Source organism: Melospiza georgiana, chromosome 28, assembly GCF_028018845.1.
Source record: "Melospiza georgiana isolate bMelGeo1 chromosome 28, bMelGeo1.pri, whole genome shotgun sequence".
NCBI classification, from domain to species: Eukaryota; Metazoa; Chordata; class Aves; order Passeriformes; family Passerellidae; genus Melospiza; species Melospiza georgiana.
This window is the reverse complement of record NC_080457.1, coordinates 3641514-3658544: the sequence shown is the minus strand read 5'-3', so window position 1 is coordinate 3658544 and position 17031 is coordinate 3641514. Positions and strand designations below refer to the sequence as shown.

The following is a 17031-nucleotide window of genomic DNA, read 5'->3' as shown; positions in this document are numbered from 1 at the left end:
TGTCACATGAATCCCTTGCAGTCCTCCAGCACTGGCCTTTGGTTTGTGCAAGGGAGAAACACCGCGGGACCAGCTGCTGCTGTGGGATTTTAAAGGGAGCCCCTTCTCCATCTCTCCTGCCTGCACACCCACCATTACACACATGCAGAGAGGCGGCAGACCTCGCACCACAGCGCCCCCTGCTGGCGTGGAGGAATCACCGCACCCACCCTGCCCGGCCGGAAGCCAGCAGCGCCCCCGCTGGCTGTGCCTGGAACTGCACCTAAGGGGAAAGTGCCTACGGCCATGAGAGGCCGGGCGTGGGTGTGTGGTATTGTTTGGTGCTGCTGCTGCTGTTTGTTTGGGTTTTTATACATATACACATACTGGTAAAGAACTTTTATTCCTCGTCCTATCTTTCCTTGAAAGCCCCTTTATTTCAAATTTCTAATATTTTGGAGAGAAGGGGGTCATATTCTCTATTCCAAGAGTAGTTCCCGCCTTCCTTGCCAGACATCTGTCTTTTAAACTAGGACAGCCACAACCACCTGTGTGAGGCAGCACTGTCAGCATATGGAACAGCCACAGACACACTCAGAGTACATTTATTTCCATGACCTTGCTAACCTAGGGGAATCCCTGAGCAACAGCCAGTTAGAGGCAAGGAGAGACACTGGCATGTAAACTTGGTTCATGCTAGAGGATCCCTGGGTGCAGTTCACCCTGGGCTGTCAAGGGTAATTTCCAGCTGGAAGGTCACTTCAGCAATTTACGACCCTCCTGCATATTCTGTTTTTAATCCATTCCTCCCAATACCCCTAGAGCCAGTCTGCTACATCCCAGAACTCCGTTCATACTACCGCTATTACCCACCAGAACAGTAATAGGGGCATTAGACTGCATTGTAAGAAATGCTCTGAGAGAACACCAGAGGTACTGATTGTTTTTCTGACTTCTGTCCACCTAAACTCAATCACACCCTTCATAGGTGTCACATAATACCCACGTTCTCATTTACAACTCAAACTCTCTGATATTATTTGAGTCCCTTGAAAGCCATGTGGTGTTTCTTTATGTGGTACGTTGGGTCCTAAACCACTGAAGATGTCATGTGACTGCTTGTATAATGCAATATTCTGTGTAGTGGAACAGACACAGTTTTTGTTATGAACTATATCACTGTGCTATGGGGTGGTTTACCACAGTGATATAAACAGCATAGGGACCGGTACAAAAACAAAATGAGTGAAAGAAGGTGACAAATGTCGGGAAAGAAAGGAGATGGGTGACTCTAAGGATTAAGAAGAGCAGAACAACATTCTTCCTATATTTCCTTGTATCCTGGATACATAATAAAGCTCATGAAGGTTGTAAAAGGTGGAAGCAAGGGAGAACTTGAAAGTTCTATACTCAGGCTTTTTGAAATCACCAAAATATTCCACTAACATTTTTTCCCTTTCCAGTTTTGCAAGTAAATCTATCTCTGGATCCTCGCATGGACTTCCACCCAGGGATAATTAGGACTAATGACCGTTCATCACCTGTTTACTTTTGAACATCATGAGAAAAGAGTGAGTTATTGGAATAAGCCTTAGCAGTGTGAGGATAGCTAAGCTTATATTTGGACCAGGGACGACTCTCACAGTAGAACCAAGTAAGTGACATTTTTTTATTCCTAAAACTTCATTGTAAATTAATGTGTGGGAGAACACGGGAATTTAAAGGTTTGGGTTCACTGAAAGAATTTTCAGCTGCAATAATCCCTTGAATGCACTCGCTGTGCAGCCAGGCTTTCAAGCCAAACCCTCAGCTTGGATCTGCTCAGGAAGGTTTCCCAGGAACATCTGGGCTGACTCTGCACAGCACCATTATTCCATGATCCCCAAACACCAGCAGGGCACTGCTTAGCCTGTGATAACTTATTCCCACTTTGGGCAGCACTCTGGCCCAAATTCACTGTCCAGTGTCCAATTCTCCAGCGGGCTTGCACTGACTGACTTGGGGCAGGAATGCAGAGCTCAGTGAGGAGCTCCCAGCATGAGGAGTTTTGAGACAGATCTGTAACTCCTGGTAGGAGAAGTTCTGGTTTGACACTGGCCCCACCACACTGACAGTGTCCCCAGGTAAGGCATTCCACTGCCCTGGGGACAGAGCAGGAAGGAGGTGAAATAGCCTTGGGCTTGAATTCCCACAAGTGCCTCATATCCAAGAACTCCCAGAATGAAAGAAAATTGGCCACCAAATTGTGTGGGTTCTGAAAAGTGCAATGTGGGGAGTAGGGATTAAAAGCAGCATAACTTCCATATTTGTTTGGAGTTCTGTGGGGAACAATAAAGGTGCAGGTCACCCCAAGCTTTTCTTGGGAAATGTGAATGTTGGGGTGGCAGAAGGGTTTTTGATATTGATGTCTGTGATCCTGAAGTATCAGATACACCTCTCAGGCATTGTTGCTTTGCTTTTAGAGGTCTGTATGTCTTTTAAGTGCGGCAAGAATATCCCACGTTATTTTACATCCCTATAACCTCCTGGTCTCCCTCCAGAAAGATGTGGGACTGCTTTGGGTGCTGCCTAATATCTCTCCATGTCTGTACGATATGTTGCATTGGAATAAATGTAGATTTAGGAAAAATCTTACTGCACTTCCAATTCCAAAGGGACAAAGGAATATAAATTTACCATTCTGCAGAAAGACCTCTTCTTTCCTTGCTGTTGAATGATTTTTTTTCCTAGCTAATGACAGGATACTTTCAGAGCTGCACAGAAACTCTGGAATTATGTTTGGTAATAAAAGACATTGAACCTAAAGTATCAAAGTCCCTTTTGACTCTGTTGAAAAACTTAATGTGTTGAAGTGAAAGTTTCCAGGATGTCAGCAACCTCCCCCTTTTGTTCAAATAAATTTGAACATAAACATAAAAGATTAATCCCTTCCAGAAGCAAGCAGAGGTAGGAATTCATGGCTGCACTTTCAGGGAATGATGACACATGAGACAACTGTGACCATTCTGGGGTCAGATAAAAGAAATCTTCTGCTCTCTGAAGTACAGTTGCACTGTGTGCATTATTGCTTGCTGAAGATCCTGCCCAGGGAGCTATTGCAGAGAAGCAGCCTGGTTGTGTTCTGGCTGTTTGCAAAGCCTGGAGAGGAGACCACATGAAAAGCCTTTCAAGGTCTTCTCAGAGGACACAGAATGCACAGGACTGACAGGCTCTGGCCAATGCTTGGTAGAACACATGGGAAGGCAGTGTTGGATTTCTGGTGGGTGTCTGGCTGCTGGAGGTGTGCACAGTGTGTAGTTCTGCCTGTTTGATCAGGAGAGCTGACCCATGAAGTTGTGGCCGAGCACGGTTTGTCTTTCACCTCAGTTCCTCAGCAGTTGCACAGGGCTGATGGGGAAAGGGTGTAAAATCAGAGCTCCTTGATCAAACTTCCAGCAGTACCCTGGGATGAACAAAATGTTAGAGCTGAGGGATCTCTTGACCCACCTGCAAGGCAGACAACCTGCCAAATGAAAAGCCTCATGCACCTCTCTTTCCCCAAGAGACCCCTCAGGATGCTCCTGTCGAAACAGACACGTCCATCTTTGTGCATGTGTCAGACTTTTCATAAGCTGAGCCCTTTCTGGCAAGGAAGGCTGCTGGAGGATTCCTTTCAGTTCCATGGTTTTACTCTAATTCAAGTTACTAATCTGAGTTAAATCCTGACATTGGTTTTTGAGATCACCCTTGAATCTCCACCTGTGACCTGACCTAGAGAGAAGGATATTTTCTCTAATAAACAAATTATGGTACCACAATGATTTGTTGGCAACTAAATTTTTTTGACACCAATAGTTTTTTTGTGAGACAGCTGGTGGTGAGTTTCAGCAATCTTCTTTTGTTACTTGTACCTCTAATGACAAGGAATAATGACATAAAAAAGAGTAAATGAGAATGTTACAAATTAGTCACAGATGGAGTACATGTGAAATTTGGGTCACAGAGCACCCAGGCAAGCCTGCAGTAAAATCAATCCTGTCCAAACCTTGCTTTTCTTTTCAGACATTTTAAAAACCTCTGACCCTCAAGTCATTGTGATGAAATCAAAGAAACTGGAAGGAAGTGGCAGCTCTGGGAAAGCAGCTTGTTTGGCAAGGAACTCCGCTACAAAGAACTTCAGATTGGAGATGCCCTCTCAGGAGGTGGTCTATGAACAGAGCCCATCCATTTTGACGTCACAGGGGTTGTACAGTGCAATTAAAGTGGTCAAGGTGACAAAAGACACAGAGGTGACCTGCACGGCCAAATTCCCCAAATTACCCGACCTCATGATAACAGCACAGCCAGGTACAGTTTGGTGGCAAGCTGTCACTTATTTCTGGAGACAGTGGCCTGTGGGGCTTGGTGTTCTCCTTCTGGACAGCACTGCCCTGGGCAGCCAACAGAAATAAGAAAGACATTTGGGATTTCAGCAGGGAGAGCAGGGAAAGGTGTTTCAAAGCATCTATAAGAAATGGTTTTTCAACTGTTAAATTACTTTGAGATACTTTTCTGGGGAGAAGAAGAAAGACAAAATCTATTTTTTTAAACTGTGAATTTCCTTATGACAGAATATTCCTGCCTATAGCAGGAAACCTCCTGCAGCACAATCTGGAACAGCCCTTTGAATACCAACACAAAGTTAAAGGTGGGATGTGTTGTGAGGGTTTCTTTATTAAATTAATGGTTATATTTGGTGAGATTGCTTTTTTAGTCCTGAAGGTCATTCAAATATTAAAACAAAACAATGCAAGAATTTTTCTGTCTCCTGCAACTGCATAAAGCACTTGTCTCCTCATATTAATGTCAGAATTACTCCTGACCAGCTGAGGCCCAGTCAGTATGTTCCTTTGATTTTCTATGAGAAATGTCCTCAAAACATTTTTATATCCTGTGTAAATGGTATATATAGTTTAAATTGCCTTTTCTTTATCATGCTGCAGAAGAGGAGGCTGAAGAACCAATAACAGGATTTGGGGAACCAAACAGCACCAGAACAGAGTCAGGGGCCAGTGAGAGGGTTTGCAACAGCACAAACATCTCAGCACAAGGTGAGTTACCCAAACAGGATGTGAAGTTACATTGCTCTCTGGTGGATAAAGGCATGGAAATGTATTTTCTGCAGGGCAGAGGACTCAGAACACAACACATTCAGCACACACAGGCTGCTGTTTCAAGGTTACTGTTCCAAGGTTGCTCCCCTGTTGTTGCCATATTCTCTCTCAGCTGTTCCTTTGCTGCTCTTCCTTTCCCTGAAACTCTCACCTGTGGATTTTCCACTCTCTGCCAAGAACACAGCACCAAAACCCAGACCATGATGTCTCCCCTCTTTTCTGGTCACTGAGCAGATGCTGGAGGGCAGAGAGTGAACATGCTGTCCATGACTGTGCTGGGTTTGAGAGTCCTGCTGGCAAAGAGCATCGCCTTCAATGCCCTCATGAGCATCAAGTTATTTCTTTTCTGAGGTAAGGCAGCTCACAGCTCTCAATCACTGGTTCAGAGGCCCAATTTCATTAAATGTACTTTAAACCTCCCTTTGCTCTTCCAGACGTGAGGAATGAACCCAAAGAAGAGCAGGAAAGAACATGAACCAGCAGCACAAGGGGGCTGAACAAGCAGGGCCAGAGCTGCTGACAGAGACCAGCCAGGACACAAGGCAGCACCTTCCCCTGAAGACATGCAACACTCTGCACTCCTGCCTGGCCAGCTGATTTACACTCAAGAGTTTTAAGTGCTTTTGCTGTTTCCTCTCCTCTGAACACTGAGGAGAGTGGATCTATCCTCATTCTCCTGCTAAGTAGCTGCCATTTGTAGCTTTGGATTTAGATAGATTTAGTAATAAAAATGTGTATTGCAGATAAGAAGAGCTGTGTAGAATCTGAAGTGATTTCATTCAACTAGATAATGTTCATTTCTTGATTAAGCCTGTATTTCTTCTGCTAAATGTATTGCATGTGCATGTTAGGTTCCTGTAATCGTGACAAAAAAAACTTGTGCGAGCACAAAATGCTGTGTGTTTTCTGTGCTTTTTTTTCTGGCACTAGGATGGAACTTGCTGAAATCTAACTACCCTAAAAGCCCACTGGGATCGAAACACAGCTTTGATATTGCAGATTTCTTGTTGGCTGAATTTGTCTTTTGCAGACTTTGTGCAGGGAAATGTCTCTGGCACATTCAGGAGCTTCAGTGAGGAGAGTCCTTGCTGAAGGCACAAGGGAGGAAAATGCTCCTGTCAGCAGAGAAGAAACCCTGCTGCTGTTTTGAACTCAGGGACAGGAGGAAGGGGCCACCAGAAAATCATTTGGGGTGGTTTGATGGAGTGATAGTTTCCATAGCAACTTGGCTCTGGGCTAACAGAGCCCAGCCCACACCTTCCCCAGCTCATGCCCCTCTCACAGGCTACAGGCAGGATGCTGTGGTCACCATTTCTGACTCAGTCACACCAGGCAGCATCAACCCTCCCCTGCTTTTGAAAACACAAGTTAACCACATCCTGAAGGGGAGAGAAGGCTTTGCTGTCCCTGCCTGAGCTCCTGCAGCCCTCAAGAGAGCCTCTGCACAGGCCACAGCAAGGGCTGCTGCACTGAGCTTGCTCAGCTCACACCCTCAGGCCTGGAGTGCTGAAAAGTCCTCTGAAAAGAAACTTCAGTTCCTTTTCCCCTGGGCAAAGGTGAACAAAACCCCTGACTAAAAGTATATAAAGAAATTTCAGCAGACATATAAAAACATCTCAGCAGATTGGGAGGAGCACAGAAGATACTCAAAAGATAACGACCATTACTGAACATCAGCTCCAAACATCAGGCCTGGTGAGAACCAAAATAACATCGAATGTGTAGAGATCAATAAAAAACCAAACACTACAACCTGTGGTACTTGGGACCAATGGTCTTTGAACCAATAAATTTCCCTAGGGTTTGACTGTAGAAGTACAAGAAAACTCTACTGAAAGCATTGTGCGATGGACGGATTTTCTCTGCACAACCCATGCAATGTGTGGATGAAATTATTTTGATTGCATCTCCTAGCCAGAAGAAAGTAATGCCTTGATTCTCAAACACGGAGTGGGGTAGTTGACATCTGTCCTGCCGCTCAAGTCAAAATGGTGAGAGCTCTCTCCAGTGGCAGACAACATTAAAAGCATGCTGAAAGAATAAAGCTTTCTCCAAGAGGTTACATGGGAAAACACAGTGAAGAACACCATGAGAATGGGCAGCACTAAGCACGTTTTTGTACCACTGAACCCTCCAGTTTTCTTATGCCACATTGAAAATGCAATGTAATAATCATATTACTCCATCTGCTAGTTATAATCTGATGTATCTCTTATGTGCCACAAAATCCTATAAACTTCCTGACAAAATTAGATCTAACACAAAGAGAAATTCAAAAAGTGTATGGTTAATTACCTGACTGTAAGGCAAGCTCTCGTTCTCTCTTTGCCTTATATTTCAGTCAGCAGATATGGTCTGAACTGAAGTAATAGGAACCTGATCTTCCCAGTGCAAAACTATTCAGGACTGGGGAGTTCAAAGCTCCTGGGCATGTCTGTCTTTCCAAAGCATAACATTGAAAATAGATGTCAAATCTGGGATTTCTGTAGGGCGGGTCTTAGTTGATTCCTGGCTACGCCAAAGCCTCCCAGAATCAGAGAAATTCCTCTCTTGTGACCTGTATTGAAACATAATCGGCAAGGAGACAGAGTAGAGACACACCAGCCCTCATTAAGTGGACACCTCTAACAGGCACTGTGCACACACAGTTTTATTTTGATGACAAATAGTCTCTGGCCATGGAGTTCCACCTGCCTGGAAGCACTACTAGATCATCCTTGGGACAATATCTTTCTCTAACACTTGACAGGAGCCATCTCCAGAGGCTGAGAGTTTCTGTCCTCTCCCCAATCCCCTTCTCAGTGCCCACAGCCCTGCACAATATCATCATGGGGAGCTCATATGGGAACACCCACAGGGTTAGGTCCCACAGCCAGAGGAACAGCCCCAGCAGCATTGGCACCAGTGGATCCATACCTGATACAACTAATGCTGAGATCAGATTGGTCTGCAGCCCACTCGGGGCAGATCTGTCCTTATCTCAACCCTTCATGCCCCACACTGGATGCCAAATGAGGCTGTTGGGATTTAGAAAAGGAATTTCCCTATTTAGTGTTCCCACTGAGCCACTCCAAATCAAGCCCGAGGCTCTTTCACAGGATACCACAAAGTGTTTACATGGAGAGGGCTTCACAGAAAGATGGGGACCACGCAGGGTGAGAGACAGCCAGGAGGGCAGCAAGAGCTTCAAGCTGTGCTCCTGGTGCCCCTCCTCTCCCCCTCAGTGCTGTCACAGGCAGAGGGAGGGACCAGCAGGGCTTGGGCCTGAGAGCAGTGCCAGAGGCCCAGGCAATGGCAGGAAACCTCCCTCAGGCTGGGTGGCACTAAAAGGCACTGAAGGGAGGGCTGCAGGAAGGGCTGCTGCCATTGACTGTGCAGGAGGATCTGTGCTGGGAACTGCAGAGGCTGCAGTTTGGGCAAGTGCAGTGTCAGTGCACCTTGCCAGGGCTCCTGTCCAGCACAGTCTCGTTTCTCCTCTGTGCCTTGCCTTGGTTCTCAGCCCTTTTTCCTCATGGACAGTCAGCATGATTTGACAAGTGGGAATTGGGCTTAGCCACATTGACAGCATTCTACAGTGAGACAAATGGTCTTGCTGAGTGACGAAACAGTGGATGTTGTGCATTCTACATTCAGTTGAGCTCTCAGCACTGACTTCCCTGGAAACCTTCTGCACAAATCCTTTCATTATGGTCATGGTTCAGTGACATGGATTGTGCAAGGGTACATATTCCTCCTCCTGGTCTCTCCTCCTGGGCTGTGGGAAATGAAATTATTGTAGGCTGATCTGGCTGCTGAAGCCTGAGGCTGCTGAAGCCAGGGCTGGGCCCTCAGAACCTCATCACCTTTAGTTCAACACAGCATTTCCTGCCCAACAAATGGTCTGTTACTGCAGCACACAGAGTGAGGGACAGCCAGGAGGGCAGCAAGAGCTTCAAGCTGTGCTCCTGGTGCCCCACCTCTCCCCCTCAGTGCTGTCACAGGCAGAGGGAGGGACCAGCAGGGCCTGGGCCTGAGAGCAGTGCCAGAGGCCCAGGCAGGGCAGGTGTGGGCAGAGCTGTTGTGCAGGCGCAGAGAAGCTGCAGAGAGGCCACGGAGAGCGGGCCTGGCCATGTGGAGTGCCCTGTGCGTGGGCTTCTTGCCCATTGTAGGTAAGTGCAGGCAAGGGCTGCTGGCCCCGGGAGCTGAGCGTGGCCCTGGGCTCTGCAGGGCTCTGGGCAGCTGTGCTGAGCGCTTGCAGCCGCAGCTGTGCCCCGGCTCCAGCTGCCCAGCCATGCCTGTGGAGCACGGGGAGAGCAGCCCTGCTCCTCTGGTGCCTCTGAGCTGGGCACCTGCGTGCCAGCTGCCTGCTCTGCAGCCTGGGCACACGCAGGGCACCTCCCTGCTGCACTCAGATCTCGGGGCCCAGCGCTTGGCCCTGGCACTGGACACTGCTCCTGGGGCACTGCGGCCCCTCTGGCACAGAGCAGCTGGGCCATGGCAGCACAGGGCACAGCCCCACTGCCTGCGACAGCCCTTTGGCTGTGCTCTGCTCACCCACAGCAGCTTCAGGGACAGGACAGTGGGTACCTCACCATCCTGTCTTGGCAAGGACAAACGGATTTATTGTCCCATGTTGTAAATCCTTCCTGCTTCTTTGGGGAAAATCAGAAAATGCTTCCTGTCAGACTGGGAAAAGGAAGGAGGGAAATGAGGAGTCTCCTTCCTTGTGAGCCTTTTCAGCTGCCACCAGCTCTGCCTATCTGTGTCAGCTGGCTTCCAAGAGGAGGATTTGTCCTCTCACAGGTCCAGTGCCAGTCCAAAGCCCCATCAGCATTGCCGTGACCATTAATGTGACTTGGAGTGACTTTGGCTCGTTCTTGTTCTCTGCAGCAGTCACTGGCCAGGTGGCCTTGGAGCAGCAGTCCAGGGAAGTGACCGTGCGAGAGGGAGATGAATTCACCTTTGACTGCAGCATGAATGGAGATCGTATGAGCACCTACTTCATGTACTGGTACCGTCAGGGCCCACGGGGCTCTCTGGAATGGATTTACTTGGAGGGTGATGCCTATGGAGATGGTTTCCAAGATCGCTTTAAGGGAAGAGTGGAGAGCTCCAAGAACAGCTTCACACTGCAGCTCCTGGCAGCAGAGCTAGGGGATGCAGCAACGTATTACTGTGGAGCAAGAATCACCCTGTAGCAGCTCTGCAGCAGAGTGAACCAAAAACCAGCAGATGGGGATGACAGATCTCTCAGCATTTCTTTCTGGCAGCTGCTGCCCAGGGCTCTTGTCAGGCAATGGCAGGTGCAGGAAACCTCCCTCTGGCTGGGTGGCACTAAAAGGCACTGGAGGGAGGGCTGCTGGAAGGGCTGGTGCCATTGATGGTGCAGGAGGATCTGTGCTGGGAACTGCAGAGGCTGCAGTTTGGGCAAGTGCAGGGTTAGTGTACCTTGCCAGGGCTCCTGTCCAGCACAATCTCATTTCTGCTCTGCACCACTCCTTGGCTCTCAGCCCTTCTACCTTTCTACTTGTCTGGAGTAGAGACACCCCATCCCTCATTAAGTGGACACCTCTAACAGGCATTGTGCACACACAGTTTTATTTTGATGAAAGTCTGTGCCCAGAGTAGAACCTGGGAGCACTACTAGATCATCCTTGGGACAGTATCTTTCTCTAACACTTGGCATGAGCCACCTCCAGAGGCTGAGAATTTCTGTCATGTTCCCAATCCCCTTCTCAGTGCCGACAGCCCTGCACAATATCATCATGGGGGGCTCATATGGGAACATAGTCAGGGTTAGGTCCCACAGCCACAGGAACAGCCCCAGCAGCATTGGCACCAGTGGCTCCATACCTGATAAAACTAATGCTGAGATCAGATTGGTCTGCAGCCCACTCTGGGCAGATCTGTTCTTATCTCAACCCTTCATGCCTAATACTGAATGCCAAATGAGGCTGTTGTGGTTTAGGAATGGAATTTCTCAATTTAATATTCCCACTGAGCCACTCCAAATCAAGCCTGAGGCTCTTTCACAGGATCACACAAAGTGTGAATATGGAGAGGGCTTCACAGAAAGATGGGGAACATGCAGGGTGAGAGACAGCCAGGAGGGCAGCAAGAGCTTCAAGCTGTGCTCCTGGTGCCCCTCCTCTCCCCCTCAGTGCTGTCACAGGCAGAGGGAGGGACCAGCAGGGCCTGGGCCTGAGAGCAGTGCCAGAGGCCCAGGCAGGGCAGGTGTGGGCAGAGCTGTTGTGCAGGCGCAGAGAAGCTGCAGAGAGGCCACGGAGAGCGGGCCTGGCCATGTGGAGTGCCCTGTGCGTGGGCTTCTTGCCCATTGTAGGTAAGTGCAGGCAAGGGCTGCTGGCCCCGGGAGCTGAGCGTGGCCCTGGGCTCTGCAGGGCTCTGGGCAGCTGTGCTGAGCGCTTGCAGCCGCAGCTGTGCCCCGGCTCCAGCTGCCCAGCCATGCCCGTGGAGCACGGGGAGAGCAGCCCTGCTCCTCTGGTGCCTCTGAGCTGGGCACCTGCGTGCCAGCTGCCTGCTCTGCAGCCTGGGCACACGCAGGGCACCTCCCTGCTGCACTCCGATCTCGGGGCCCAGCGCTTGGCCCTGGCACTGGACACTGCTCCTGGGGCACTGCGGCCCCTCTGGCACAGAGCAGCTGGGCCATGGCAGCACAGGGCACAGCCCCACTGCCTGCGACAGCCCTTTGGCTGTGCTCTGCTCGCCCAGAGCAGCTTCAGGGACAGGACAGTGGGTGCCTCACCATCCTGTCTTGGCACGGACAAAGAGATTTATTTCCCAATGGTGTAAATCCTTCCTGCTTCTTTGAGGAAAATCAGAAGAAGGTTCCTGTGTGGCTGGGAAATGGAAGGAATGAAATGTGGTGTCTTCTTCCTTGTGAGCCATGCTAGCTGCCACCAGCTCTGCCTATCTGTGTCAGCTGGCTTCCAAGAGGAGGATTTTGTCCTCCCACAGGTCCAGTGCCAGTCCAAAGCCCCACCAGCATTGCCCCGTCCTTTCCTGGATTTTAGAGTCAACGTGGCTCCTTCTTGCAGCAGTCACTGCAGCAGTCACTGGCCAGGTGGCCTTGGAGCAGCAGCCCAGGGAAGTGACCGTGCGAGAGGGAGATGAAGTCACCTTCCACTGCAGCATGAAGGAAGGTGATTGGAACAGTAACTACATGAACTGGTACCGTCAGAGCCCACGGGGCTCTCTGGAATGGATTTACGAAGAAGAGGATGCCTATGGAGAAGGATTCAAAAACCGCTTTAAGGGAAGAGTGCAGAATCCCAGGACCACACTGCAGCTCCTGGCAGCAGAACAAGGCGATGCAGCAATGTATTACTGTGGAGCAAGAATCACCCTGGAGCAGATCTGCAGCAGAGTGAACAAAAAACCAGCAGATGGGGAAGACAGATCTCTCAGCATTTCTTTCTGGCAGCTGCTCCCCAGGGCTCTTGTCAGGCAATGGCAGGTGCAGGAAACCTCCCTCTGGCTGGGTGGCACTAAAAGGCACTGGAGGGAGGGCTGCAGGAAGGGCTGGTTCCATTGATGGTGCAGGATGATCTTTGCTGGAAGGTGCAGAGGCTGCACTTTGGGGAAGTGCAGGTTTAGTGCACCTTGCCAGGGCTCCTGTCCAGCACAGTCTCATTTCTCCTCTGTACCTTGCCTTGGTTTCCAGCCCTTGTTCCTCAGGGACAGTCAGCATGGGTTTGGGAAGTGGGAATTGGGCTTAGCCACATTGACAGCATTCTACAATGAGACAAAGGGTCTTGCTGGGTGAGGAGAGAGTGGATGTTGTGCATTCTTCATTCAGATGAGCTCCCAGCACTGACTTCCCTGGAAACCTTCTGCACAAATCCTTTCATTATGGTCATGGTTCAGTGATATGGATTGTGCAAGGGTACATATTCCTCCTCCTGGCCTCTCCTCCTGGGCTCTGGGAAAATGAATTCCTGAAGGCTGATCTGGCTGCTGAAGCCTGAGGTGAATAAAGCATTCAGGACCTCAGTCCTGTCCCATATCCTCTGTCACCTGGTCCCCATCCCATTCAGCACTGGGCCCATGTTTTCCCAGCCTCGTTTGTCCATGCAGCCTCCTGGCTTGTTGTCCTGACTCCTTGCTCACTGGGGAGGAATCCTCTTCAGCTCAGCACTGCTGGGACTGGGGACCAATGTGTCCCATGTTGGGCTCCCAAGCCTGGGAAGGACATGGACAAAGAGGAAGAAATGCAGTGAAGGGCCATGAACACAAGGGAGGGAACAGCTGACATATAAGGAGAGCCTGGGTGATCTCGGTTCATTAAGTACAGACAAGAAATTGATGGCAGGGAAATTTGTCACATGAATCCCTTACTGTCCTCCAGCACTGGCCTTTGGTTTGTGCAAGGGAGAAAGAAAGAGCTTCTACTCATCTTTTCCCAATTGAATTTCCTCCCATCTATGTCAACGGAAGGAGACCAGGACATCAATTAGATCATCACAGGTCCAATTTTATTGATCAGTACAGCAGGTTAAATACAGTTCATAATGAGCTTCATACATATTGCAAAAGTTGAGCTCTGGATTGGTTAGTTACATATCAGCAACTACGCCTACTTCGGCATTCTTATGGTTATACTTTTGATACTTTCTACATATTCTCAGGAAGAATCTCTCTTCCCTATCCTCGTGTTGCGGCAAGGGCATTCTGTCCTTGCCTGTCATTGGTCACCGACTGCTGACTTCTCCTTTCAGCTTACTGACTGCTGACTTCCCTCTCTCAGCTTAACCAGCGGCATTATGTCAGCATGGCCTTTCTCAGTTAACCAATTATTAATAATACTCTCCACATTTCCCCCGTTTTCTTCTTGAGCAAGAAGGTTAGTTTGCTAGGTTTTTGCTATTGTACGGCTGACCATGTTTTGAATACAGTTAAAGATACAAGGCAAAATAAGCAAAAACAGTAAAATTACACCCAGCAGTCCTATAGTATATGTCACAAGGTTCCTCAGCCATAGCCCAAGTCCTAAGCTTTTAAGCCATTCGTCAATTCCTAAACCTTCTTCTTCCTTGAGATTGTGAAGTCCCTCTTGCAGTTCTTTTATCTTAGTGTGAATGGACACTGAATGATCAGACAGATTCATGCAACACATTCCCTCGAACTCTTCACATCCATGCCCTTGTGCTAAGAGCAAAAAATCTACAGCGGCTCTATTTTGCAAAACAGCATGGTTAACACTCTGCACATCTGCAGTTAGCATGTCTAGGATTTGTGATGTCTTGTTCAGCTCATCCTTTGCCCAGCTTAATTGTTTTACTAAATTCATAGCTTTATTAGCAGATCCTCCTGGCAAGATAGTTGAAACCACCACTTGTTTGAATGTACCCCAAAACTGTGGATCTCCTATCTGGCTGCAGTCTAAATCATGTATGCTACGTCTTTTCCTGTTTGAATTTTGACTCAGCTGCATTAGCAAAGACACATTAGGGTGAAACAATGACAATTTTCCCAAATAACAGGGTCCACCCTGTGGTTTAGCTGGTATACCATTCCACGCCCTGTCTCCACAAATCAAAAATATTCCTGTGGGTAATTTCATTGGTGCCGTGATATTTGTGCCGTTACATTGACTGTAATGCTGTGCAGACAATTTACTCACATTCAGGGATGAATCTAGAGTGGCCCATGTTTCTTTAGGTTGGTTTAAATTCTGAGCATCCGAAAATTTGAAGCTAAACCATCCGCCAGCTGTAGTGTTAGACATACTGGTGTTTGTACTTCCAAAAAGATCCAATTCTTCAGGAGGAGAATGCAAAGAGGTGTTAAGTGATTGGATTAGTAAGCATTGACGATAGCCATTACTCTGACCTGCAGTATACCCTTGTTGTACTGGCAATGTGATGTTTGATATGTTAGACATACATAAGGTTTGATTGTTTATCAAACTGCAAAATTCTCCAGGAGACCACACCGGAGGTCCCACCAGGCATGTTCGAAATGGGTTAGTGACTCCTCCAAGACTAAGACAAAGTGATGATTGGTTAGTTTGATTAGCAAGTGTCACCCATAAATTTTCTCTTGGTTGACTAAAGTGTGTTATTCCTACTGCTTCACTTGCTACAGCATTGAGCAGTATAACAAGAACAAACCTCATTTTTCTTTCTGCTTCCTTTGTTTTTCCTTTCTTCGCTGTCTTTTCCCTGGTTTGCTAGATTGTCTATTGTAAGGCTTAGTCAATTTTTGAATATACTGATCTAATTCTAAATCAGCATCCTTGCTCACAGGTATAGCATGAGATAAGTTTGAAGGCAAATCAGCCTTACAGCGAGCTGCTATGATGTGTGAGGCTTTATTAATTTCAAATATTCTAAGTATTTCCTGCAACTTCCACCTAAGATATGCTATGACCACTTGTTCTGTACTCTCAAAAAGCTGTAATCCTGTCCGTCCTGGCAGGCCAGTACTTTGTTCAAGAGCTCTAACCCAGATAAAATTTCAAATCCACCTTCCAAAACAAGGTGCACACCATAAATATCCTATTGACCTCTGTGAATATCAATCAACCTGATTACAATCTGCACAATGCAAAGCTATCCATGCATAGCACTTATCAACATCCCTTTTACAAACATAACAAGGAAGTGAATGCAAGTAAGGACCAGTATAAAAGTCTGTTTCTTCAATCCAATGCAACCAATTCAATGGTGGTGATTGCAAAGCCTCTTCAGCTTTTTTACTATATGAGGCTAATAGTTCAAGCTCTTTCTTTAATACAAGGCATATCTTATTTCGTAATCGTAGTTCTTGTTCATTATCTTCATCAACAACTATATCTTCCCGAGGGTCCCACAACTGTAAAATTGTCCTAATCATAGAAAATTAATTAGCAATCACTGATACCCCTATTCAAATGAGACCGTTCCCTTTTTGCCTTCTTTTTCTTATCTGTCTTCAATCTTGCTGCTCCTGATTTTACTGGTCCTGCCACTTGCAAACTCAATTTTTGCAACTTGTCAATGCAGCAATCTAATGCTCTATCAGGATTCCCCTTGAAGGGTCCTACAATTGAATGCTGCGTTAAAGGTACTAATTTCCTACACCTTATAGAAACTATATGTGATTTACTTTGAACCTTAATTCCATTCACAATACATTGTACCTCCCATCGATAATAAGCAAGAATTTTCTGTTCAGGAGATTCATAAAGATTTAAAGCTATATATGCATTTTGCGCTGTTTGTCTCCTTAATTCATCTTGCCAGCTTTTACCCCACGTGTGCTCGTGCTTACAAATGTGACACCACAAATCCCATAATCGTGATTGTTCTATCCAAAAAGTTCTTTCACAACTCCCACAACGTAGGGCTATCCAGGCAGCACAATGTGGATTGTGACAGTCAAGGCAATGTTCTTCCGCTGGATTTGTTAAGAGAAAAGTTGATAATGAGTCAATAAAACAAATCAACTCCTGGGCTGTCCGGTAGTGATGTGTCAGTGCTCTGCCCACCGCTTCCAAGTACCCCTTCAATTGTAACAGTAGCGGTCGTAGGACTAGAAGCAGTTTCTTCCCCAGTCGCTCCTTGTCCTCCTCCGTGAGGCGGTCCACCAGAGGCCCAAAGGGTGATGGTTAGTTAACACCACTCCCAATTGTGTTAAAATGTCCCTTCCAATTAAACAGGAAACTGTAGGAGGCAGTTGAACAATTGAAAACACAGCAGATACTTGTTGATTCTCAATGCACACAGACAAAAGTGGCGATCTGCTTGCCAATGTAAATCCTCCTACTCCTGTGAGCATGTTTGATGATGGAAATAGAGGCCAATGTTGTGGCCACGCTTCTGGAGAAATGATGCTGGTGTCTGCTCCTGTATCCAATAATCCATAAAGGGTTATGCTTTGATGCCCATAAGTAATTTTAACTTTTTGCTTTGGTCTATTTTGTAAATCCACAGTCAAAAGT

At 47.5% G+C, this 17031-nt stretch overlaps 2 protein-coding genes across 2 annotated transcripts in view; both read left to right on the top strand.

Moving 5' to 3' along the window:
- Positions 1-6004, top strand: part of LOC131094069 (Ig heavy chain Mem5-like) — a 28604-nt gene extending 22600 nt beyond the window's left edge. Inside the window, exons 5-7 of the mRNA XM_058041541.1 lie at positions 4941-5048; positions 5346-5462; positions 5546-6004. Of these exons, the coding sequence (XP_057897524.1) occupies positions 4941-5048; positions 5346-5461 (224 nt within the window). The 3' untranslated portion in view covers position 5462; positions 5546-6004. The remainder of the gene's footprint in view (positions 1-4940; positions 5049-5345; positions 5463-5545) is intronic.
- LOC131094071 (M1-specific T cell receptor alpha chain-like) overlaps positions 1-17031 on the top strand; it is a 244243-nt gene that overhangs the window by 153190 nt on the left and 74022 nt on the right. The window lies entirely within an intron of this gene.